Source organism: Pseudophryne corroboree, chromosome 4 (assembly GCF_028390025.1).
Source record: "Pseudophryne corroboree isolate aPseCor3 chromosome 4, aPseCor3.hap2, whole genome shotgun sequence".
Lineage (NCBI taxonomy): Eukaryota > Metazoa > Chordata > Amphibia > Anura > Myobatrachidae > Pseudophryne > Pseudophryne corroboree.
This window is the reverse complement of record NC_086447.1, coordinates 266,980,646-267,008,038: the sequence shown is the minus strand read 5'-3', so window position 1 is coordinate 267,008,038 and position 27,393 is coordinate 266,980,646. Positions and strand designations below refer to the sequence as shown.

The window sequence follows — 27,393 nt, the reverse complement described above, 5'->3', positions numbered from 1 at the left end:
TTCTTAGTGGGAGTTACCCCTAGACTGACGTCTATCGGGAGTTTTGCTTCCCTTCCGAACATTAAGTAGTAAGGTGAATGACCTGTTGTCTCATTTCTGGTACAATTGTACGCATGAACTAATCGATTAATATGTCTTTTCCAATGCCACTTATCAAAAGGGTTCAATGTTCCCAACATGTTAAGTAAAGTTCTATTAAATCTCTCTGGTTGGGGATTTCCTTGCGGGTGATATGGGGTGGTTCGAGACTTTGCAACCCCACAACAGTTACACAGTTCTTCTATTAGTTTACTTTCAAACTCCCTTCCCTGATCTGAATGTAATCTGTTGGGTAATCCATAGTGAATAAAAAATTTCTCCCACAAAGTATTCGCCACCGTTATCGCTTTCTGATTAGGTGTTACGTATGCTTGTGCGTAACGTGTAAAATGGTCTGTTACCACCAATATATGACATTTCTTTTCTGGTTCTACCTCTAAAGTCAAATAGTCCATACAGACTAAATCCATAGGTCCACTACTGTGAATAGTAACTAATGGGGCCCCTTTTGTGGGAAGAGTCTTTCGAGCAATACAATTCCCACATGTTTTACAGTAATTCTCAACATCCTTTTCTACTCCAGGCCAATAAAATCTGTCTGTTACCAATACTGCGGTTTTTTCGCTCCCTAAATGACCATGTTTGTCATGTAAGGCTTGTAACACCATTCCTCTGAATTTCTTAGGTAGTACTAGTTGGTATCCTTCTCGCTTTCCAAACTTCTGTTTTTGTCTATATAACAACCCATCTTTAATAATCAAGGGGCAGATGTATTAACCTGGAGACGGCATAAGGAAGTGATAAACCAGTGATATGTGCAAGGTGATAAAGGCACCAGCCAATCAGATCCTAACTGTTAATTTACATATTGGATCTGATTGGCTGGTGCCTTTATCACCTTGCACATATCACTGGTTTATCACTTCCTTATGCTGTCTCCAAGTTAATACATCTGGCCCCAAATTCTTTCGTTGTCTATATAACAGATCTCTGTCTTTCTTACTCTCACCCAATTGTCTTGTACAACTTTTGCCATTTAATTGAGAAATTGCATACTTTATTTGAGGATCTTGATACTGTTCCCTTCTCATTTGTTGTTGTCTAATTTTTGGTAACCCCTCCATTTCCATTTGACTTATCCAACAGTAGGATAAAGGCAATACATTTGATTTTGCTCCTAACATATATATATATCCTTCATGTTTAGGCATTGCATTTTGTATGACACAAATTTCTCTACATATGCCTTTTATATCCCCAGCTGGTACTTCTACCCACTCTTCACTCTGGATTTCTTCTACTACTTGGCCTGGGATTCTTGATAAACTATCAGCATCAATATTATTTATGCCAGGACGGTATTTTAAATTGAAATCATATAGTGCCAAAGCCGCTAACCAACGATGACCCGTGGCGTCTAATTTGGCAGTGGTTTTAACATAAGTGAGGGGATTATTGTCCGTATGCACCTCAAACGTGACTCCATATAGATAGTCATGGAATTTCTCCACAATGCACCATTTTAGGGCCAGAAACTCCAACTTGTGGGTTGGATACCTCCTCTCACTTTTAGACAACCCTCGACTAGCAAATGACACAGGCCTAAGTTCATCAGAACATTTTTGGTACAATACCCCTCCTATCCCTTCTAGTGAAGCATCCACATGTACCACGTATGGTAATTTGGGATCAGCATAGGCCAATATGGGGGCATTCGTTAAACACTTCTTTAGATTCATAAATGCTTCTTCACATGCAGGTGTCCACCTGTCTCCGAATAAATCATTCACTTTGAATTTAAATTTATCATGTTCTATTTTCCCTTTCACCCTTTTACTTTGTTTGTTAGGATATCCCTTAGTTAGATCAGTTAAAGGTTTGGCTATTTTAGAGTAATTTGGTACAAACCTTCTGTAATATCCACAAAATCCCAAATATGATCTTAATTCCTTCAATTTTGTAGGTCGTGGCCATTTGTTCACGGCCTCAACTTTAGATGGGTCTGTGGACACTCCATCTTTGCTTACAATATGCCCCAGGTATTTAACAGAGGATTGACACATCCTGCATTTATCAAGAGATAATTTCAATCCCCCTTCCTTTAATCTATCCAGTACTTTCAACAATCTGCTATTATGCTCTTCCAAGTTGTTACCAAACACTATAATATCATCTAAATATACAATGACTTCTCTGTAGTTCATATCCCCAATAATTTTGTCCATTGTTCTTTGAAAAGTAGCTGGAGCACCTTTAATTCCCTGGGGCATGCTCAAAAATTCAAAAAATCCTAATGGACAGATAAAAGCTGTTTTTTCTCTATCCTTTGAACACATAGGAATTTGATAAAATCCGTTACGAAGATCTAATACTGAAAACCAACAGCTTCCCTGAAGACAGTCTAAGGCTTCATCTATTTTAGGAACCACATATTGATCCGGTACTGTTCGTTGATTAAGAGTCCTATAATCTACACACATTCGAAGCTTTCCACTTTTCTTTCGTGCGATTACTATTGGCGATGCATAGGAACTCTTAGATTCAATAATAACTTGGTTTTCTACTAGTCCTTTTAAATGAGTTCGTACATCTTCAAAATCTGCAGGGGCAATTCGGCGGGATCTTTCTCTGAATGGAGTATCATTTGTTAATTTTATTTGATGTTCTACCCCTTTTACTCTGCCCAAATCCCATTCTCCCATAGAATATACCCCTTCTTTCTCTTTCAGGCTTTGAATCAATTTATGTTTTTCTTCTTCTGATATACTACTCCCATCAAAACACCTGTTAAATTCATCCCCTATTTCCTCACCACCAGATTGTACAAGTGTAACAGATGTGGTCACAGGGCGCTGTGATTCTTTACTACTGCACCATTCCATAAGAGCACCATACAATTGTGTATTCGTTCCTACAATTATTGAAACATCCTCCCTGTGGTAACTCAGGGCATATAAGTGCAATGAATGGTATTAACACTGTGTCTCTACTGGACTCATTTATAAATTCAATTTCTGTCTCTATGTATCCTAGGTATGGATACCTTTCTGTACTTAATCCCCATATCACGAGTCCAGTTAATGGTTTTATTGGTACCCCTGATAACTTATCTCTATACCATGGTTCAAATATGATAGACACTTGTGAACCGCTATCTAACAGTACCTTGCAGGGGTGTCCATTAATCCTAGCCTCTGTTAATGGGATGGGTCCTAATATACCTTCTGGCAATACTCCATTCCACCATGAATTCCCCATTGCATTTGCGTTGATATCTAGGGGGCCAGTGCGGGGGTCACAGGCCGCCCTCTTCCGTTTCCCCTTTCCGTGACCTGATCAGTATTTGTTTGGTTTTCTAGACTTTGACTACATTCTGCAGCTCTGTGTCCTAAGTCTCCACATGTAAAACAGCCTCTTTGTCTATATCTATACCCCCTTCCCATACCTCGCAATGGAGGATATGTTATTTTAGTATTACTTTGAGGTGCATTTGATCTACTCTGTGAAGATATGAATTGGTCTATCTTTTTATTCTGTTCTTCAATCATTTTACAAATTCTCTCCTCTAATGTATTACTCTCCACAATGGGACATACTACTTTTACTTTCTTGACTGTGCGTTCCCGCATATCAATCATTGTTTCCTCCATTTTAATTTCTTTCATTAATTCATTGAAAGTTGGAGGGGTTTTACTTATCTCTGAGCACCTCAACTTTTGTGCAATCGGATCTTTAGTTAATGCCCCTCTCAATAACTGTTTCACCCTGTTCTCATCTACTTCTGTTTTCTTCATTCCCCCTTTTTCTATTATCTTATATAACAATCTGTCTAACCGGAACAGATACGTACTTAACTTCTCTCCGGTCTCTTGAAATGTATGGTGTAACCTGGATATTAAGTCCCCTACATCCTCTAATGTTCCATATGCATAATCTAATGCCTCAAAGTACGTTTCAAGGGTGGCTTTCGGATTACTTCTCCTTGCTGCTTGGATTACTCCCATTGCTGGGCCCAGCAAACTTTCTACCACTCTCTGACATTTTATGTGATCGGGACATTGCCACTCTTCCGTTTGCTGAACGGCAGCTTCTTTCCATACCTCATATGTTTCCTCCCCTTGAGGTACAGGCTGCATCCCTGAAAACACTCTTAATCTACGGTAACTTCCTTCATAGTGCCAACGTTCTAACTGCGTGACAACTCTGTCCACTATAGTCTCAAATTGGGTTCCTAATTTTTCCTCATTTGTATTTACTGGAGTATTATTATCTTCTACTCCCTCAGCACTATTCCCACTATTCTCTCTTTGTTCTACATTAATATCTCCTGCAGATGCTTCTGTGATTCTATCATCACCCTCACTTACTGCAGGCATAATAATGCTCCAACGTCTACCAGTATCTCTATCTGCCATCATCATTGCAGGAATCAAATTAGGGTCTAATTCATTTTTATTCTCTATTAAAATGGCGCATACCACTCCCAATTCCCCTCTCCATTTATCAATCACTTGGGGTTGTATTACACCAAATAGAGTACCTATTTGGGAAATAACATCTGCATCAGCGAAAGCTGAGAAGTTTCCCACTACAGCTATACATTTACGAGGGTCTTTCCCTTTCTGTTGACTCCAAAGGAAAATATCTTTTCCTGTTATATTTTCCATACTGACTACCTTTTAGTCTAAGCTGGTACAATAGGGGGTACTCCTATTTATTGGGATCTCAGCAGTGCCTCCACTATGTAACCCTTTTTTTTGTTACGTACTAATAATGTGTTAAGCACAGTTTCACTATTTATACTCAATGCCTCCACCCAAGCTTAACTCAGATGTTATTTATTATTATTTATTAAGCTGGCTTGGGTCAGCTGGTAATGATAATATTCCCATTTAATAAATAATATTAACGTTCTACTCACTGCTTACTTTTAAAAAGATAACTTTAATAGTTATAGCGGTATAATACTATAAAAATTTGTAATATAACAAGAAAATCTAAATTAATAAGCTAGACGTTCTCCTCTAATCCTACCCTCATTGCCTATACAGTTTCACCTGCATGCAATACAAAAAAATTTACCTTTTGGTAGCTACCGTATATGCCTAGGCAAATTATATAAAAATTATTCCTAGGTGTACACCTGGATTACACTACTAACTGTCATGCATGACACACTTTACCTATATTATACATACATTTGTTATAATAGCGACATTAGGAATAAATATATATTTTGCATATTAATACAACATATTATGAACATATACAACGTTAATCTGATGAGTGCTCTAGGAATTATAAACACATTCACTTTCTGACAGTTCGCAATATCTTTTATGCAGAATGACTATAATGATGTATCCGGAATGCTTTATGCTGCTTTAATCGGAATCAATATCTGTGCTGAATCTTTTCCTTGTTTTAGTGAAAATAAAATGTTGACTGAATTCTTATATATATATTAATTGTGTATCTTTCTTTCTGCTGTCAGGGAGGTTTCCACTAGGTAAATTACTTTTACTTTGCCTGACAGTTTATGTTTCACTATTGTATCCTTTTTCTCTGTATCCAATTTATGTAACCAGTCTGACAGTGATCCCAGTATTTAAAGTTACTTTGTTTAACCAGACTGTATGATGCAAGTTAGTTTATCTCCCTCCACTGGGTAATTTCCTCCACTTCGCCTGATAGATCAGGTTTCACTATTGTATCCTTTACCTTTGTATCCAATTTATATAAACAGTCTGGCAGTGTTCCCAGTACTTAAAGTTACTTTGTTTAACCAGACGGTATGATACTTAATATATCTCCCTCCGTTGGGTGATTTCTGGTATTTCAGTTCTTAATAGTCTATATACTGGTACACCCTTGATAACTCTCTCTTGCTCATGCAATATACTAATAGTCCTCTTGGTATATGCGTGTTCTTGAGATAAATATTTCAGTACTTGCAATGAAATAAAATATGTAGACAGTCTATATCTTTCCTTGCACTATATTCAGTTAGTTATCATGCTATAACATGATAAAAAGTCAATGTTCCTTTTGAATAAGTGTCTAATAGTGCAATAAATGGTGAGTGCAAGGTTTTTTTTTTCTCACCACTCCACGACTAGTTGTGCTCCTTGACCTCTCTGTCCTTGGGCTCTGTCATACGTGAAGCTGCACTGGAATTACTGCTCTCTTTCTCTCTCCCTCGACTTTTTTCACACAGCTTGGTACCTCAGCTGCCTGGCTCAGCTACAATCACAGTCTGTGGCAAACTCACTCTCCTGGGCAATACATCAAAGAGTGCTCCGCACACCTGTCCAATGTTTACAGCAGGTGTTAGCAGGAGGCAGAAACACTCTCTATGTGCCAAGCTCTTATGTGTATAGGAGGGGCAGCGCCATAAGCCTATCTACTGCCCACTGTTACAGCTCAATAGCAGCAGCAGACACAGCATATGGAGCGCTATATAACCCCCTAGGCAAACATCAATAAGTGACCATTTCAGTCTTCTCCCTCTGCTCACTCGTGTTTACAGCTTATATGAGTGATAGCAGCGGAGAGACCTCAACAGCACCACCCATCAATGCACCTACACTGGCTTATTCGGTGCTGGCCTCAGTCCTGGAGCTGTCCTCTGCCAATATTATAGCTCTATGGCAGAGAAGCATCCAAGTACTGCGCGCTGACCGATGGAACTGCAGACTGACTAATAGCGGAAAAGACCCACTTTTATTCTCTTCACTATGTATCTCGCGCTGACCGGCAGGCTTCTATTGGTCCTTTTTTCCCCCTTGCTGCCAATCAGCGCGTAATCTCCTCCAGCGGCTTGCGGTCCGGCTAGCGGCTCGAGGGACCCTGTCCTTCCCGCCCTGCAGGCTATTACTATAGCGGCTCGCGATGTGCTCTGCCGCCCTGCAGGGTATTACTTCTGGCTCGCGGTCCGGCTGGCGGCTCGAGGGACCCGTCCTTCCCGCCCTGCAGGCTATCACTATAGTGGCTCGCGATGCGCTCTGTCGCCCTGCAGGATATTACTTCTGCCTCGCATCAGTGTGAGACAGCTGTCTTACCGTCACAAACCCACCATCCAAACTACATGAGACCATATAAACTGCATGAGTGAAATACACTCCTCAGGCAGCATAAGTGATCCCCAATGATAGCTGTATACCTTTTATTATTATTATCTTTATAATATAATACACAGCTCTTGCAATATTCCCTTAAACAACCCCTACATAAATGCACATATACATTATTTACATACATATATATATATACACATTCCACCTAGATTTTACCTATTTTTTATTCTATATTTCTAAACGATCTATACTTTAGGGATTCTATACACAAAACCAGAATTATTTCAATTTCATTTACTACCACATATATTATTTATTTTATTAATACATGGTTACATAAGCGACACAAGTGGCCGACACAAACACCTGGCCCATCTAGGAGTGGCACTGCAATGTCAGACAGGATGGCACTTCAAAAAAATAGTCCCCAAACAGCACATGATGCAAAGAAAAAAAGAGGCGCACCAAGGTCGCTGTGTGACTAAGCTAAGCGACACAAGTGGCCGACACAAACACCTGGCCCATCTAGGAGTGGCACTGCAGTGTCAGGCAGGATGGCACTTCAAAAAAAATAGTCCCCAAACAGCACATGATGCAAAGAAAAAAAGAGGCGCACCAAGGTCGCTGTGTGACTAAGCTAGTATACTTGACGACACAGAGGTAGGTAGAGCAGTGGCCTACTGTACCGTAATGTTATATATTATATACTGGTGGTCAGCAAACTGTGCAAAACTGAAATGCACCACAGGTATGGATGGATAGTATACTTGACGACACAGAGGTAGGTACAGCAGTGGCCTTCCGTACCGTACTGCTATATATATTATACTGGTGGTCACTGTGTCAGCAAACTGCAAAACTAAAATGCACCACAGGTATAGAATGTAGATGGATAGTATACTTAATGACGACACAGAGGTAGGTACAGCAGTGGCCTTAAGTACCGTACTTCTATATATAGTATACTGGTGGTCACTGTGTCAGCAAACTGCAAAACTAAAATGCACCACAGGTATAGAATGTAGATGGATAGTATACTTAATGACGACACAGAGGTAGGTACAGCAGTGGCCTTCCGTACCATACTGCTATATATAGTATACTGGTGGTCACTGTATCAGCAAACTGCAAAACTAAAATGCACCACAGGTATAGAATGTAGATGGATAAAATGACGACACAGAGGTAGGTACAGCAGTGGCCTTCCGTACCGTACTGCTATATATAGTATACTGGTGGTCACTGTGTCAGCAAACTGCAAAACTAAAATGCACCACAGGTATAGAATGTAGATGGATAGTATACTTAATGACGACACAGAGGTAGGTACAGCAGTGGCCTTCCGTACCGTACTGCTATATATACTGGTGGTCACTGTGTCAGCAAACTGCAAAACTAAAATGCACCACAGGTATAGAATGTAGATGGATAGTATACTTAATGATGACACAGAGGTAGGTACAGCAGTGGCCTTCTGTACCGTACTGCTATATATAGTATACTGGTGGTCACTGTGTCAGCAAACTGCAAAACTAAAATGCACCACAGGTATAGAATGTAGATGGATAGTATATTTAATGACGACACAGAGGTAGGTACAGCAGTGGCCTTCCGTACCGTACTGCTATATATAGTATACTGGTGGTCACTGTGTCAGCAAACTGCAAAACTAAAATGCACCACAGGTATAGAATGTAGATGGATAGTATACTTAATGACGACACAGAGGTAGGTACAGCAGTGGCCTTCCGTACCGTACTGCTATATATACTGGTGGTCACTGTGTCAGCAAACTGCAAAACTAAAATGCACCACAGGTATAGAATGTAGATGGATAGTATACTTAATGACGACACAGAGGTAGGTGCAGCAGTGGCCTTCCGTACCTTACTGCTATATATAGTATACTGGTGGTCACTGTGTCAGCAAACTGCAAAACTAAAATGCACCACAGGTATAGAATGTAGATGGATAGTATACTTAATGACGACACAGAGGTAGGTACAGCAGTGGCCTTCCGTACCGTACTGCTATATATAGTATACTGGTGGTCACTGTGTCAGCAAACTGCAAAACTAAAATGCACCACAGGTATAGAATGTAGATGGATACAGTGGCGGAACTAGAATGTGGTGGGCCCAGGTGCAATAATATGCTCTGGGCCCCCCCAGTGCCGTAACTAGGCATTTTAGTACTGTGTACAAGAAACGACAGTGGCACCCCCCCTCTATGCAAGATAGGGGCAGTGCGCGCTGCAGGCGCATGAAAAATATATAGGGGCGTGGCCACAAAATAATACCAATTCATACTACGGTGCACAGTAGTCTCCATTATTCAACTTGCGCTGCACACCAGGTAGAGCCCCTTTTTACACAGTACGGCAGACAGCATCCCCCTTTATTCACATTAAGGCAGACAGACAGTCCCCCTTTTTACACATTACAGCAGGCAGCGTCCCCTTTTTTCACATTACGGCAGACAGTCCCCCTTTTTACACATTACAGCAGGCAGTGTCCCCTTTTTTACACATAACAGCAGGCAGCGTCCCCCTTTTTACACATTACAGCAGGCAGCGTCCCCCTTTTTACACATTATGGCAGGCAGCGTCCCCCTTTTACATATTACAGCAGGCAGCATCCCCCTTTTTACACATTACAGCAGGCAGCATCCCCCTTTTTACACATTACAGCAGGCAGCGTCCCCCTTTTTACACATTACGGCAGACAGCGTCCCCCTTTTTACACATTACGGCAGACAGCGTCCTCTTTTTACACATTGAGAGAGAGAAAGAGAGAGAGTGATACTTACCATCTCTCCCCGCTGGCAGTCAGGCTCCTCGTGTAGGCAGTTCCATTCCCGGGCAGCGGAGACGGAGGAGGAGGGAGGGGGACTGGAGCCGCAGCAGTGCTATGTAATTGGGGGAGCCGCCGCTGCCAGCATCCCAGCATTCACAGCAGCGCCGGGCAGCCAATACGGAAGGAGAGGGGACTGCTGCAGCGGCGCTAGTACCAATGACATAGCGCTGCTGCGGCTCCAGTCCCCCTCCCTCCTTCTCCTTCCCTGCCTCCGGTGCTGCTGCTCTCCTCCAGTGCGGCGCACGGCACAGAACAGGCGGCTTGTAATGAGTCAGTTTGACTCATTACAAGCCGCTGGGCATGCACCCTCAGGGCAAACTGCGCTGTGTGCCAGGCACACCTGGCACACAGGTAGTTACGGCGCTGCCCCCCACTAATTCCTACCAGGGGCTGTTGCTGCAGCAGTGTAAGGCTGTAAGCAAATGGCTGACTCACAGACACACATGGAATCAATGACCTGCACCTGCTGCTCCTCCTTCCCATTATGACAGTGGTCGCTGGGGAAGGCCACGAGATCTTGGTGTGATGCTGTCAGACCCCCAGCGCCCAAACACTGAGAGAGAGAAGCTGAGGGGCGGGGTGGAATATAAACAGGAAGGGAGAGGAGCTGACTTAGCTGCCCCTCCTCGCTTTCCTGATTGACAGCTTGCAGCAGAGGAGCACTACAATGCCTGGAGGAGGAGGCGCTGGAGAGAGAGATGGGAGGGAGATCATTCCCTCCTCACAGCAGCAGCCAGTGAGACCTGTAAGTCAGCACAAGGGAGGGACGGCCCCTTCTCCCTCTGCAGCCGGGACCCCTCCTCCCTCTTCAGCCGGGCTGCCGCAGCCGCAGTGAGTCAGCCAGGCGCTGCTGACTGTGTGCGTTGTGACTTGTGGACGGGCGTGTAGCTGGCGGCCGCGCCGGCATTATACAATGAGTCATTGTGACTCATTGTAATGCCAGCGGCTGTGGGCCCCTTCAGTGCGGCGGGGCCCCAGTGCAATGCACTGGCTGCACTGCCAGAAGTTCCGCCCCTGGATGGATAGTATACTTAATGATGACACAAAGGTAGGTACAGCAGTGGCCTTCCGTACCGTACTGCTATATATAGTATACTGGTGGTCACTGTGTCAGCAAACTGCAAAACTAAAATGCACCACAGGTATAGAATGTAGATGGATAGTATACTTAATGACGACACAGAGGTAGGTACAGCAGTGGCCTTCCGTACCGTACTGCTATATATACTGGTGGTCACTGTGTCAGCAAACTGCAAAACTAAAATGCACCACAGGTATAGAATGTAGATGGATAGTATACTTAACGACGACACAGAGGTAGGTACAGCAGTGGCCTTCCGTACCGTACTGCTATATATAGTATACTGGTGGTCACTGTGTCAGCAAACCGCAAAACTAAAATGCACCACAGGTATAGAATGTAGATGGATAGTATACTTAATGACGACACAGAGGTAGGTACAGCAGTGGCCTTCCGTACCGTACTGCTATATATAGTATACTGGTGGTCACTGTGTCAGCAAACTGCAAAACTAAAATGCACCACAGGTATAGAATGTAGATGGATAGTATACTTAATGACGACACAGAGGTAGGTACAGCAGTGGCCTTCCGTACCGTACTGCTATATATAGTATACTGGTGGTCACTGTGTCAGCAAACTGCAAAACTAAAATGCACCACAGGTATAGAATGTAGATGGATAGTATACTTAATGACGACACAGAGGTAGGTACAGCAGTGGCCTTCCGTACCGTAATGCTATATATTATATACTGGTGGTCACTGGTCAGCAAAACTCTGCACTGTACTCCTCCTATATAATATTATACTGGTGGTCCCCAGTCCCCACAATAAAGCAGCACACTGAGCACAGATATGGAGTGTTTTTCAGGCAGACAACGTATACTGGTGGTCACTGTCAGCAAAACTCTGCACTGTACTCCTGCTATATAATACAGCTGCTCCCCAGTCCCCACAATTAGGCAGTGTGAGCACAGATATATGCAGCACACTGAGCACAGATATGGAGTGTTTTTCAGGTAGACAACGTATTACTGGTGGTCACTGTCAGCAAAACTCTGCACTGTACTCCTATATACAGCTGCTCCCCAGTCCCCACAATTAAGTAATAAGCAAGCACAAAATATTTGCAATGCATCAACATAAACGGAGAGGACGCCAGCCACGTCCTCTCCCTAACATTTCCAATGCACGAGTGAAAATGGCGGCGATGCGCGGCTGCTTATATAGAATCCGAATCTCGCGAGAATCCGACAGAGGGATGATGACGTTCGGGCGCGCTCGGGTTACCCGAGCCATACGGGAGAATCCGAGTATGGCTCGGACCCGTGTAAAAAGGGTGAAGTTCGGGGGGGTTCGGTTTCCGAGAAACCGAACCCGCTCATCACTAATATTCATACACGTATTGTGATGAGGCAGGTCAGACGGTAGTGTAATAAAAATACAGGGGCACCTGAAATGGTGGATTCTAGTAGGGACAAATTAATATTGTGTGAAAAAAATTATGTACACACTGATGGAGGTGAGGAATCGGATGATGATGGCGATGACTACATCTTGCCCATGTAGAGCCAGTTTCTGCACATGGAGATCATTGCCAGCAATGTCCACTGCCCATTGGCAACTTGTTTTGTGGGGGCCCAAACAAACCAATCAGTTCAGCCACAAGTGGCAGTCCCTGTCGCTGCAGTGATTGGTTTGTTAAACTGTGCATGTCCCATTTAATATATACAACATAGGGGTGGGTGGGAGCAGTGTCTGGGACATGATGAGCCCATCGGGGGGAATGCAGTGGAAGGAGCCAATATTTAGGGGTGTGGCCAGCCAGGCCTGCCATCAGGAATTGTGGGGTCCAGGGACTGACAAAATAGGCAGGGCCCTTTCTTGGTATGAGGAGATGTTGAATGCATGTCACATTGTTTGTAACCTGGCTGAAGCAGATTCGGCAGAATATGTTGGTACATTATCAATAAATAATAATCAGGATAACATGAAAAAATATCAATAAGAGGTCTGGAGTGGGTGCCCCCATAAGAACGCCTCTGTCTGCTTTTAAGCATTAAGATGTGACGGACCATCTCCAGGGTGCCCATACATGTAACAAGCCTTCTTGGTAATTAAAAGATGATCCGTACTAGTATACAATAAATGTAAAAAGAGCAGCTCTACCTCAATGTTGATTTGTAATAATACAAAAAGGAGAGCCGGGTTATTTGGGATCTGGTCAGGATCCCGGCAGTCAAAATACCATCGCCAGAATTCTAACACCAGCACCGGCATCCTGACTAGGATCACAAGCCTGGCGCCAGACTCCCGATAGCCAGGATACCGAACGAGTCATTGCCGGGCTGCCGGATAGGTAAGCCGCACGGGCAGAGGGTCAGGTTAGGTTTAGGCTGCAGGGTGAGGGTTAGGCTGTGTGGAGAGTGGTTAGATTTATGCTGCAGGAAGGTATTGATTAGGTTTAGGCACTCCCAGGGAGGATTAGGGTTAGGCTGCGGGAAGGGGAGGCTAGGTTTAGGCACCTCCGGGGATGGTTAGGGCTAGGCTGTGGTGGGGAAGGGTTAGGTTTACACTACAGGAAGGGAGTGGGGGGGGGGGGGGGAGAGGTATGGGATGAGAGTTTTCATACTTACCTGCCCCCGTCGGAATGCTAACCATAGGGATACTGCGCTCGGTATTCTGACTGCCGGAATATTAGCACCAACCCAGTTATTTAACTATTTGCACTGTATAGTAAAGTGTGTGTGGCGCTGTACAAAATGAAAAATAATTAAAAAAATTGTAATATAAATGTTTGTAGTGTTTTATATTATTGTAAGGAGCCAGTGAAACTTCTCAGTGGTGTAGGGTGCCAGCAAAAAGGTAGGTAGTATAGGGATAGAATGGTTAATCCAACTGCTAAACGCCACCAGAATTAATTCTCAAGAATAACATTGGGTGGAAACTCCCTATTTCATTTATCATTCTTACCTTTCTTCTACCTGAGGGCAAGCAGTAAAAGGAGCTGCAGGGGACCCAGCATGCAGGTAGCACATTGTATCCATTTTTCCCATAAGGTTGCAGTGCTGGGCTCCAGGACACAGGGAAAGGCAGGGTGCACACCAAGCGCCTCGCTTCCTCCTGTCCCTTAGCTACCGCCGCGGGAGGGAGCGGGTAGCTTACGCTGCGGGAGGGAGCAGGGTCAGAGGAGACATGACTTGGAGTAGAGAATCCGGGACCCAGGAGAGCGGGAAGAGCCGAGCACCAGCATGACCATGTGCAAGAGGATGGAGAGAGGCTGCTGCTCACTGTGCCTCCCAGACGTTGCTCTGCCCTCCTCCGGTCCTCCGCCCTCCTCCTCCACCACCACAGTGACAGCACGGGAATTTGAAGTAGGAGCCAGCAGCGGGGCCCCTATCTCTGTCTGGGCCCGGGACTGCAATACCCGTAGCCCCCCCTTGATGGCGGCCCTGTGGCCAGCCACCATATTGGTTAGCCTAACCATTATAGAGTGCATGGGCTGGGCACCTTGCTAAATATATATATAGTAAATACTTCTAGTGCATACGTGATAATGTACTGTACCAGAGTAATACCTGAAATGCACTGTAGAAAAGACAGCATAGTTCTGTATAGAATAAGGTAACATATCTATATATAATATATAATTCAAATGCACAATCTGGAACCTGATCCCCAGAGGAGGAATTGGGCCTCTGGGCAGTTGGGCCCAGCGGGAGTTTTACCCCGTGGGCCAGTCTGGCCCTGGGTGGGAGGTTCCAAGGACATTAACATCTTGCACCTCTTCTCTGTGCATGGGCCCTCATTCCGAGTTGTTCGCTCGCAAGGCGATTTTAGCAGAGTTGCTCACGCTAAGCCGCCGCCTACTGGGAGTGAATCTTAGCATCTTAAAATTGCGAACGAAGTAATCGCAATATTGCGATTACACACCTCGTAGCAGTTTCTGAGTAGCTTCAGACTTACTCGGCATCTACGATCAGTTCAGTGCTTGTCATTCCTGGTTTGACGTCACAAACACACCCAGCGTTCGCCCAGACACTCCCCCGTTTCTCCGGCCACTCCTGCGTTTTTTCCGGAAACGGTAGCGTTTTTTCCCACACGCCCATAAAACGGCCTGTTTCCGCCCAGTAACACCCATTTCCTGTCAATCACATTACGATCGCCAGAACGATGAAAAAGCCGTGAGTAAAATTACTAAGTGCATAGCAAATTTACTTGGCGCAGTCGCAGTGCGGACATTGCGCATGCGCATTAAGCGGAAAATCGATGCGATGCGAAGATTTTTACCGAGCGAACAACTCGGAATGAGGGCCATTATGCGCTGTTTGGAGCATTGCTGACTGTCTTCTTGTGTGTGTAGCTTAGTCATCCAGCTACCTCGGTGCAGCCTTATGGCCTAAACTGGATGAAAACAATGGCCCTCATTCCGAGTTGATCGCTCGCTAGCTGCTTTTAGCAGCAGTGCAAACGCTAAGCCGCCGCCCTCTGGGAGTGTATCTTAGCTTAGCAGAAGTGTGAACGAAAGGATCGCAGCGCTGCTACAAAAAAAGATTGTGCAGTTTCAGAGTAGCTCGAGACTTACTCCTAGCTTGCGATCACTTCAGACAGTTTAGTTCCTGTTTTGACGTCACATACACGCCCTGCGTTCGGCCAGCCACTCCCCCATTTCCCCAGGCACGCCTGCGTTTTTACCTGACACGCCTGCGTTTTTTAGCACACTCCCGGAAAACGGTCAGTTACCTCCCAGAAATGCCCCTTTCTCGTCAATCACTCCCCGATCAGCCGTGCGACTGAAAAGCGCCGCTAGACCTTGTGTAAAACTGCATAGTTTTGTGTAAAATAACTTCACGCGTGCGCACTGTGGCCCATACGCATGCGCAGAAATGCCGTTTTTTTGCCTGATCGCCGCGCTGCGACCGAAAGCAGCTAGCCAGGTATCTCAGATTATAAATTTGCTTTGGAAGAAACATCTACAGTAATCTTTATGTTTCATGTCATTAGGCCTTTGTATATATCCTGATCTCCTCTGTTCACCCCCCCCTGCCCCCCCACCAAGAGTTATTGATACAATATCAACAATTCAACAATGGCTCTCTCATACATTGCAGTGATTTGCATTGCTCTGACTAGTACTGTCCTTGCAGCTGCACAACAAGCATACATACACATTTCCATGTGTCCTTGTATTAATGCCAGGCACAGCTTCCCCCTCCTTCATTTTCTTTCTCATGCTTTGTCTGGTATTCGGCATTTTGGATAACTCCCAATAATACCTTCCAAAGCAATACTAGAAATTCTTTGCTGAGCTTTGACAAAGATACATGCTAAAGACGAAACACAGCAGCAAAATCAGCGGCGTAACTAGAAATTTTTCTCCCCGAAGCCCAAAAATTCTCTGGCGTTCCCCCCACCCCCTCGATAATTGGCACTAGTAAAGCAATGAATCTGCGTGTGCCGAAGGAGCGCGTCCCAAAAAGGGGTGTGGCCTTGCTGGAATGGGCATGGCTTTGCATAAAGGGGCGCGGCTTTGCAGGAAAAAGACTACCTTATACCCCAGTTTTGCCACCTACATGCCCAGACATTGGCCACCACAGGAAAAAAAATAATCCTGATTCATGCCCCTTACATTATTTGTAATTTTTCCTCCGTATAGTAATGCCCAGTATACATTATGCCACATACTGTAATGGCCCTTAGACATTATGCCACACACAATAATGCCCATGACACAATATGCCACACACCATAATGCCCCCGACACATTATGCCACACACCGTAATGCCTGTGACACATTATGACAGGTATCGCAATGCCCCTTATTCATTATGCTACACACTGCAATGCCCCTGATACATTATAGCACATACAATGCCTGTGACACATTATGACACACACCTCAATCTCCGTGATACATTATGCCACACACTGCAATGACCCTGAGACATTTTACCACATACCACAATGCCCGTGATATAGTATACCACACACCGTAATGCCTGTGACACATACTGCAATGCCCGTTATACCCTATGCCACACACCGCAATGCCCGTTATACCCTATGCCACACACCGCAATGCCCGTTATACATTATGCCACACACTGAGACATTATACCACATACCACAATGCCCGTGATATAGTATGCCACACACTGTAATGCCTGCGACACCTTATGACACACACCGCAATGTCCGTGATACATTATGCCACACACCGCAATGCCCATTACACATTAAGTCCTACAGTAAGGCTTCTAATTACTTTTAAATTACCTGCTCGTTGCCAGAGGTTTCATGCTCTTGGTCCCATGCACGGTGCCAAGGGTTTTCATGCTCAGGGTGTCATGCTCGTTGCCAAGGGTTTCATGCGGTAGGTGTTATGCTTGTTGCCAGAGGTATCATGTGCTGGGTTTCAAGCTTGTTGCCAGGTGGTAATATTTGTTGCCAGGGGTTTCATGCACTGGGTGTCATGCTCATTGCTAGGGGGTAATGCTTGTTGCCAGGGATTTCATGAGCTGGGTGTTGTGCTTGTAACCAGGGGGTAATGCTTGTTGCTAGGGCTGTGCTCCCAGTGCCACATATGCCACCAGTGCCAGATATTCCCCCACAGTGCCAGGTACACATATGCCCCCCCAGTGCCAAATATGCTCCCCCCAGTGCCAAACATGCACCCCCCAAGTGCCAAATACATTCCCCCAGTGCCAAATATGCCCCCCCAAGTGCCAAATATGTTCCTCCAGTGCCAGATATGCCCCCCCCAGTACCAAATATGCTCCCCCAGTGCCAAGTACACCCCTACCCCCCCCCCCCCCCCGGGTTCCCCCGCTGCTGTGCTGTGTTGTTTTGGGAAGGAGGAACACGGAGGGCACAGCGCGCGCCTCTCCTGTGTGTCCTTCCTGCGTCTCCGGCGGCAGCGTCATGTCCATCAAATGAAGTGCCGGTTCGTGTGCCAATCAGAGCTCACAAACGGGTACTTCATTTAACAGACACGCCGCTGCCACCGGAGCCCCAGGAGGGGCACACAGGAGAGGCGCGCGCTGTGCCCTCCGTGTCCATCCTTCCCAAAACAGAATCAGCGACGGCTAGGGCGCCCCTCAGTCCTGCGCGCATCCATGTGATCGCAGTGGCTGCGGACCCCTAGTTACGCCACTGAGTAAAATATAGAGACAGATGTGGACAGAGAAAAGAGGTTTTCTATATACAGCTCTAGTAATAACTTTACTTTGTGCTGACAGAACGTGTTTACTGGAGTGGCAGGAATAGTTGTCTCGTGGTGACCACATGACAACAAGGTACTCGGCTCTTAATATAGGAATATTACACCAGAAGTCACAGTTATGCTCCCACATGAATTCTATCATTAGAACGAGTTACACTGATTGCAGTACCCCAAAAAACACAGTGTTGTACCCAGAGGTGTAGCTAGGCACCATGGTGCTTGGAGCAAGGGTATGTCTTGGCGCCCATTGTCCTGTACTTAATTGGGGGTCTAGCCAACATGGGGTGACATGTTACATTTGAAAATAAACAATCTTTAAAAATCCTAAATTGGTGATAGGGCCGTTCAAAACCTTGTGGCGCTCAGGGTGAAATTTTTCTTTTGGTGCCCCCCATGTTTAAAATAGGGTCAGTGCGTGCAGAAGGCTTGCAATAACAATATAGGGGCATCGCAGTAAGGACGGTGTAATAGTTAGCATTACTGCCTCACAGCACTAAGGTCATGGGTTCGATTCCCACCATGGCCCAAAGTGTGTGAAATTTGTATATTCTCCTATTGCTTGTGTGGGTTTCCTCCAGATACTCCGGTTCCTCCCACACTCCAAAATATACTGATAAGTTAATTGGCTCCCAACAAACATTAACCCTGACCTGATAATCCCACTGTGCTTCAATGAAAATAATGTGCCAGAGAGAGCTGTGCCGCAGCAGCCTGAGGGGCAGTAGAAGTGCACCGCAGCAGCTTGAGGGGCAGACAGAGGGGCTGCAGCAGCCTGAGGAGCAGAGAGGTGCAGCACAGCATGAGAGACAGACTGAGGTGTTGCAGCTTCTATGCATAGAGGGGTACTGGAACATCAACTGGGACAGAGAGAGGTGCTGCAGCATCAATGTACAGAGAAGTGCTGCAGCAGCTGGGGCAGAGAGAGGTTCTGCAGAAGCCGAGGTAGAAAGAGGTGCTGCAGCATCTGAAGAAGAGACATGTGCTGCATCTTCCAGGAAAGAGAGAGGTGCTGCAGGACAGAAGTAACCCTGCTGCACAGCTACAAGCAGACAGTGAGACATAGGGGGTCATTCCGAGTTGATCGCTCGCTAGCAGTTTTTAGCAGCCGTGCAAACGCTATGCCGCCACCCACTGGGGAGTGTATTTAAGCTTAGGAGAAGTGTGAACGCATGTGCAGCCGAGCTCTACAGTTTGTGCAGTTTCTGAGTAGTTCTGAACCTACTCAGCGCTTGCGATCACTTCAGCCTATTCGTGTCCGGATTTGATGTCATACACCCGCCCAGCGAACGCCCAGCCACGCCTGCATTTTTTCAGACACGCCTGCGTTTTTGCAAACACTCCCTGAAAACGGTCAGTTGACACCCAGAAACGCCCCCTTCCTGTCAATCTTCTTGCGGCCGTCAGTGCGAAGGAAAACTTCGCTAGAACCTGAGCACAACCACAAAGAGCTTTGTACCCGTACATCGCGCATGCGCATTGCGGCCCATACGCATGTGCATAAATGCCATTTTTTTCACCTGATCGCTGCGCTGCGAAAATCGTCAGCGAGCGATCAACTCGGAATGACCCCTATATATAGCATGTGCTGTCGCATCTGGCCTGCCTCGTTCCCTACCTAGTCTCCAAGTCAGTGTGCGCAACCTCTGCTCCTCCTACTCCTGCTCTGCGGCTGCCTGTGCAGTGGCCTGCAGGAAGGAGGAGTGGTGGGAGGCAGGGAGCACTCTAACTTTTTCGGCACCCCGGAGCTCGCGCTCCACTGGAGCCACCCTTGCTACACCCCTGGTTGTACCCCTTTGAGAGCAAAGATTAGTATAGTTCTAAGAAAACTATTTTGCTTGCAGTGTTAATAGGAAAATGTACCCATGGCACTTCAGCAATAAAATAGGAATTCATAATAAACTTTTCTGTGGAACAATGATTATAGAGCTTAAAAGTTAGGTACAGTATGCAAGCACACAACACTAAAAGCCCAATAAGCTGGAGAGGGCAATCAGCCAATTAAGAATCCAGCCAATGAGATATAGTAAAATAATGCTACTGATCACATCATCATCATCCCTGCGTATTTCGAGCTAGATTTGCCTTCTTACTGGTGGTGTCTGCCAGGTTATACTCAGTTGCATTTAAGAGAACTTGCATGCTCCTCCTTTCTCCTGTTCCACCTTCCTAAGTGTAAAAGTGCGATTCAATAGTTTTTTTTCGCGATTGATTTCCTATCTAAAGTGACAGGAGATCAGGGGGTGATATTCTAATGGGTTTTTTTTTTTGTACATGTCACACCCAAACACACTGCATTTGGATGCGTAAAGAGGCTAAATCCGACTAAACTATTGGGCAAAATGTGAAAAGTGAGGTTTGGGCACCCAAACAGCTGACTTTTCTCACTTTCAGCTCGCAACCTCCGGGGGCTGCAAGCTGTAATGCTGGTGCCGGCAACTGTTCGCGCCCTCATGTATCAAAATTAAAATGTATCTGTCGGGCACCTGGCATGGACATCTGCCGTGAAAACAAATTAACTCCCCCCCCAAATAATCAGAAATGTAAGATGTGACCGAATCTACATATTGATGCAAAAGTACCAACTGTTTATGATGAGGAGGGGTACAGAAATGCACGTTTTATACAAAAAATAAATATTCATCCAACTCTACATGACAAACCTAGTTCCAATTTATATGGCACTGATGTGTTTTCTTCCAATTTTAATTTGCCTTTGCTAATTATTATTAAAAGAAGTGCACTTTTTTACTCTGATATTGGGGGACATTCCGAGTTGATTGCACGTAGCAACTTTTTGCTGCCCGTGCGATCAACTAGACGTCGCCTATGGGGGAGGGTTTTTTTGCATAGCAAGGCTGCGAACGCTTGTTCAGCCCTTCTATGCAAAAAAAGTTTTGTGTAGAACTAGACCAGGGTAAGAGTTACTTACCTTGTGCGATGAATCCAGCATTGCAGGTCCCGGAATTGACATCAGACATCCGCCCTCCAAACGCCTGGACACGCCTGCGTTCACTGCAGCACTCCCAGAAAATGGTCAGTTGACGTCCTGGAACGCCTTCCTCCTGTCAATCTTCTTGCGATCGCGGCAGAGATCACTTTCTTCTGTCTTCTTGTCGTTGCCCAGCGACGGCTGCCGCTGGGCAATGACGTGCCTGCGCATTGCAGCCGCCGCGCATGCGCAGAACCGACCCGTTTGCACCGCTGCGAAAAACAGCAGCGTGCGAACAGGTCGGAATGACCCCCATTATTTGTTCATACATGCAATCGTCTCACTTTATATTAATTTATTCTGTTGAATGATTGTGATGTTTAGTATAAATTGTTCTTGTGTTAACTATTAAATGTTGTTTCTTAGTTCGTATTTAAATAAAAATGTAATCATCTTCTGTGTCTTCTATGTAATCTCTAGCATTAGGCTTTTCACACACACACGCATGCATATCATTAAGGGGATTCAATTGCGGGCAAATGCATTCACCCTGTTGAATCAGCAAGGCTGCCACCATGCTTTTGGCAGGGGGATCTTGCACAAAAGTGTTTACTACCCCATAGAGTAGTGAGCACTTATGTGCGAATTGGGCGTTTGGCTGGCCGGGCGAAGGGTGCGAGATGGGCTGCCATTGTCGATGTTTAAATGCCATGGCAACGACAAGTTGTACCTTTCACTGGCAATTGAATTCCCCCCTAAATGTCATACATGTTCTGCACTTACCTGTGTGTCATGGATTAAAGCCTATATTTATATACAGTATACTTCATGAATGTCCCCAGTCCAAGTACTTAAATTTATAGATAAACTAGAATTCGCTATATATATGCAGCTGCTACTCCTTCAATCTGCTCCAGCCTCAGAATAACACATATCTTCAGAAACAAATAAGAGGGTTTCCCCTGGGGCAGTAAGCTAAATAAGAAATACACTTTATAATAGAGATGAGCGCCTGAAATTTTTCGGGTTTTGTGTTTTGGTTTTGGGTTCGGTTCCGCGGCCGTGTTTTGGGTTCGAACGCGTTTTGGCAAAACCTCACCGAATTATTTTTGTCGGATTCGGGTGTGTTTTGGATTCGGGTGTTTTTTTCAAAAAACCCTAAAAAACAGCTTAAATCATAGAATTTGGGGGTAATTTTGATCCCAAAGTATTATTAACCTCAAAAAACATAATTTACACTCATTTTCAGCCTATTCTGAACACATCACACCTCACAATATTATTTTTAGTCCTAAAATTTGCACCGAGGTCGCTGTGTGAGTAAGATAAGCGACCCTAGTGGCCGACACAAACACCGGGCCCATCTAGGAGTGGCACTGCAGTGTCACGCAGGATGTCCCTTCCAAAAAACCCTCCCCAAACAGCACATGACGCAAAGAAAAAAAGAGGCGCAATGAGGTAGCTGTGTGAGTAAGATTAGCGACCCTAGTGGCCGACACAAACACCGGGCCCATCTAGGAGTGGCACTGCAGTGTCACGCAGGATGGCCCTTCCAAAAAACCCTCCCCAAACAGCACATGACGCAAAGAAAAAAAGAGGCGCAATGAGGTAGCTGACTGTGTGAGTAAGATTAGCGACCCTAGTGGCCGACACAAACACCGGGCCCATCTAGGAGTGGCACTGCAGTGTCACGCAGGATGGCCCTTCCAAAAAACCCTCCCCAAACAGCACATGACGCAAAGAAAAAAAGAGGCGCAATGAGGCGCAATAAAAAAACCACGGTTAGGTGGTATATATTATAATAATAATACAATTATGGATGGACGGACTGCCTGCCGAGTTCCGACACAGAGGTAGCCACAGCCGTGAACTACCGCACTGTACACTGGTTGATAAAGAGATAGTAGTATACTCGTAACAACTAGTATGACACTATGACGACGGTATAAAGAATGAAAAAAAAACCACGGTTAGGTGGTATATATTATAATAATAATACAATTATGGATGGACGGACTGCCTGCCGACTGCCGACACAGAGGTAGCCACAGCCGTGAACTACCGCACTGTACACTGGTTGATAAAGAGATAGTAGTATACTCGTAACAACTAGTATGACACTATGACGACGGTATAAAGAATGGAAAAAAAACCACGGTTAGGTGGTATATATTATAATAATAATACAATTATGGATGGACGGACTGCCTGCCGACTGCCGACACAGAGGTAGCCACAGCCGTGAACTACCGCACTGTACACTGGTTGATAAAGAGATAGTAGTATACTCGTAACAACTAGTATGACACTATGACGACGGTATAAAGAATGAAAAAAAAACCACGGTTAGGTGGTATATATTATAATAATAATACAATTATGGATGGACGGACTGCCTGCCGACTGCCGACACAGAGGTAGCCACAGCCGTGAACTACCGCACTGTACACTGGTTGATAAAGAGATAGTAGTATACTCGTAACAACTAGTATGACACTATGACGACGGTATAAAGAATGGAAAAAAAACCACGGTTAGGTGGTATATATTATAATAATAATACAATTATGGATGGACGGACTGCCTGCCGACTGCCGACACAGAGGTAGCCACAGCCGTGAACTACCGCACTGTACACTGGTTGATAAAGAGATAGTAGTATACTCGTAACAACTAGTATGACACTATGACGGTATAAAGAAAGAAAAAAAAATACCACGGTTAGGTGGTATATATTGTAATACAATTATGGATGGACGGACTGCCTGCCGAGTTCCGACTGCCGACACAGAGGTAGCCACAGCCGTGAACTACCGCACTGTACTGTGTCTGCTGCTAATATAGACTGGTTGATAAAGAGATAGTATACAATACATACAACAATATACTACTATACTGGTGGTCAGGCACTGGTCACCACTAGTCACACTGGCAGTGGCACTCCTGCAGCAAAAGTGTGCACTGTTTAATTTTAAATTAATATAATATTATGTACTCCTGGGGGCTCCTGCTATAACAACCTGCAGTGCTCCCCAGTCTCCCCCACAATTATTATAAGCTTTGCCTTTTATACATTGATGTGCAGCACACTGGGCTGAGCTGAGTGCACACAGACTGAGTCACACTGTGTGACTGGCTGCTGCTGTGTATCGTTTTTTTTCAGGCAGAGAACGGATATAGCAGAGAACGGATATATATTAAAATAAATAAAAGTTAACTAACAACAACTGCACTGGTCACTGTGGTAAACTCTGTCTGACTCTGCACAATCTCTCTCTCTCTTCTAATCTAATTTCTAATGGAGAGGACGCCAGCCACGTCCTCTCCCTATCAATCTCAATGCACGTGTGAAAATGGCGGCGACGCGCGGCTCCTTATATAGAATCCGAGTCTCGCGAGAATCCGACAGCGTCATGATGACGTTCGGGCGCGCTCGGGTTAACCGAGCAAGGCGGGAGGATCCGAGTCTGCTCGGACCCGTGAAAAAAACATGAAGTTCGTGCGGGTTCGGTTTCAGAGAAACCGAACCCGCTCATCTCTACTTTATAACAGTGCCAACCATATGCGTGCTTGAGAAAAAATAGCATGAGGCTTAGCTGAAAATAGCTTGTGTTAGTATCCAGTGACCAATTAATTCCTCATCTAGGGCCAAAAATACACTGAGCCAGACGATCCACAATGAATTCTGGTGCAATACTGTCAAACAAATGCATTCAATTGAGATACACAGTGATGCTTGAAAGTTTGTGAACCCTTTAGAATTTTCTATATTTCTGCTGAAATTTGGCCTAAAACTACCTAAGTATATGAATGTAATCACTAATGGTATAAAAGCAGTGTCGGACTTGGGCATGAAGGGCCCACCGGGGAAATGCAGTGTTAGGGACCCATGCTTAAGGGTGTGGCTAGGCTCCAGTGGGGGTGTGGCCAACCACCACAGAGGTTTGGCTAACTATTAGAGAGTGTATGGGTGGGCCCCTTGATAAATATTATGTATATAGATAGATAGATAGATAGATAGATAGATAGATAGATAGATAGATAGACTAAGGGGTACATTTATTAAGAAGTGATAAGAGCGGAGAAGTGAGCCAGTGGAGAAGTTGCCCATGGCAACCAATCAGCACTGAAGTAACATCTATAATTTGCATACTATAAAATGATACAGAGCTGCTGATTGGTTGATGGGGAAATTTCTCCACTGGCTCACTTCTCCACTCTTATCACTGCTTAGTAAATGTACCCCTAAATACTGCTAGTGCATGCATGTTAATGTACCAGATTAATAGCAGGAATGTACTGTAGAAAATACACCATAGTCCTGTGCAGTATAATGTAACAAATTAATAATGTATAAATAAATGCACTAGGATAGAGTCTGGAACCTAATCCCTAGAGGAGGAGGTGGGCCCACAAGCAGTAGGGCCCACCGGGGGTTTCCCCTGTTACCCTGTGGCCCAGTCCGACCCTGTATAACAGCTGCTCACTTAAAAAATGGAATTCTTTAAAAAGTAAGCGGGAGCTCTTGAAAAAAGTATGGCTGAGTAAAGTATATGAACGCTAGTACCTGTGGGGGGAGGGGAAAAGGGGGGGGGGGGGGTAATAGTAATGTTGTACAGCCCTTTTTTGAATAGTTGTTGTGGGAGTCCGTGATGGTAGTGGATGGGTTCCTATAATTGCCGTCCGTGAAAGCTGCACAGTGTAGGAGGTAGTTCTGGATACTAACTAGCTATCCCTACCTGTGCTGACCTGTCGTATTGGCATGGATGGCAGTTATAGGAACCCATACACTACCATCACGGACGCCTACAACAACTATTCAAAAAAGGGTTGTACAACATTACTATTAAACCCCCCCCCCTTTTTTTTCCCCCACAGGTAATAGCATTAATATACTTTATTCAGATATACTTTTTTCAAGTGCTCCCGCTTACCTTCTAAAATTATCTCAGATTTTCACACAAGTCCTAAAATTAGATAAAATTAAGCAAATCAAACAAATGAGACAAACAAATTAGACATGCTCATTTTTTATTGTGGAAAATGATCCAATACCATATACCTGTGAGTGGCAAAAGTATGTGACCCTTTAGCCTTAGCAGATATTTTGAAGGTGAAATTAGAGTCATGTATTTTCAATCTATGGGATGGCAATCAGGTGTGAGTGGACAAAAGACCGGGGAACTATCAAAGTCTGATGTTCACATGTTTGTGGAAGTCAGTGGTACCCTTTTTATATGTGTTAGTCACTATATGTACAAGTCCACCTTTGGTGCGTTTGATTCTGTAGGGTGGTTTTGATTATTTCACAATCAGTTATAAACACTGTTTGCGTCACAATATCAGGTGCTTATGATGGATGATTTTAATTCTATTTTAAGTTTTTTTATTTATTTTTTACTGTGCGGTATAACGTGAATAATGGATGCAGGGCCATAACTAGGGCAGTGTGACCGGTGCTCGGCACATTCACTGTGGGTGGAACCGGCCGCATCCACCTGCGATCGTGTATGTCTGGTACTGTCACTCCGGGATGAAGCTGCCTCCGGAACCCCCTCTGGGTGGGCGAGGAGCCTCTGTTAACTTCCTTCAGCAGCTCACACAGGGAATCCCATCCTCCGCTCCACCTCCAATAGACACCTCCACTTAAATGCCACCAGATGCCAGGGGACACAGTTGCTGCTTCTCCATTCCAATCTACGCTAACTGCCTTGCAGTAAGCTGTGAAGCACCTCTCCCGTGGTCCCCTAAAGATTCCTGCCGACCGTCCAGCAACCCAAACAGAATGGAGGTGTACCAGCATCCCAACATAGAGTGCCATGCTGGGTCAGTTAGCCAATGCAGGAGGTGCAGAGGGGTTGACCTGTGCACAAGATTCTGTTTACTGGATTCCAGCTGCCATGTGTCCTCTCCTGCTGAGCCCTCCCCATGCTGGCAACCATCACAAGTGGCAGGGTGGGAAGACAACCACTACATCCACAGGAGAAGATAACCAATGGGCGAGGGGTGACCTTGCAGGTGCTCTCAGGCAATCCTGGGGTGTCCATGGGAATGTTCATGGGAATGTCGTTTCGCCCCCTGTATGTACACAGGGCCGTAACGGGGGTGGTGTGGGCTAAGGGGGCATGCGCCCCGGGTGCAGGATTTTAGGGGGCACCAAAGAGTTACAGAGGAGCAGGGTTTTTTTTTACTGGCAGTGCTGTGCTGCTACAGTGAGACAGCAGACAGTTCCTGGGGCAATGTCTCTG

The 27,393-nt window shown here is 45.1% G+C and overlaps 1 protein-coding gene across 1 annotated transcript; it reads right to left on the bottom strand.

The window, feature by feature from the left end:
* Nucleotides 1–3,314: 3,314 nt before the first annotated feature.
* LOC134910888 (paraneoplastic antigen Ma2-like) lies at nucleotides 3,315–4,706 on the bottom strand. The gene has a single exon (XM_063919275.1). It carries the CDS (start codon nucleotides 4,704–4,706, stop codon nucleotides 3,315–3,317), a length of 1,392 nt encoding a protein of 463 aa, XP_063775345.1.
* Between the last annotated feature and the right edge of the window lie 22,687 nt (nucleotides 4,707–27,393).

Bases quoted from the DNA above. Each gene is read 5' to 3' on its own strand.
- LOC134910888 (XM_063919275.1), bottom strand. From the start codon at position 4,706: ATGGAAAATATAACAGGAAAAGATATTTTCCTTTGGAGTCAACAGAAA.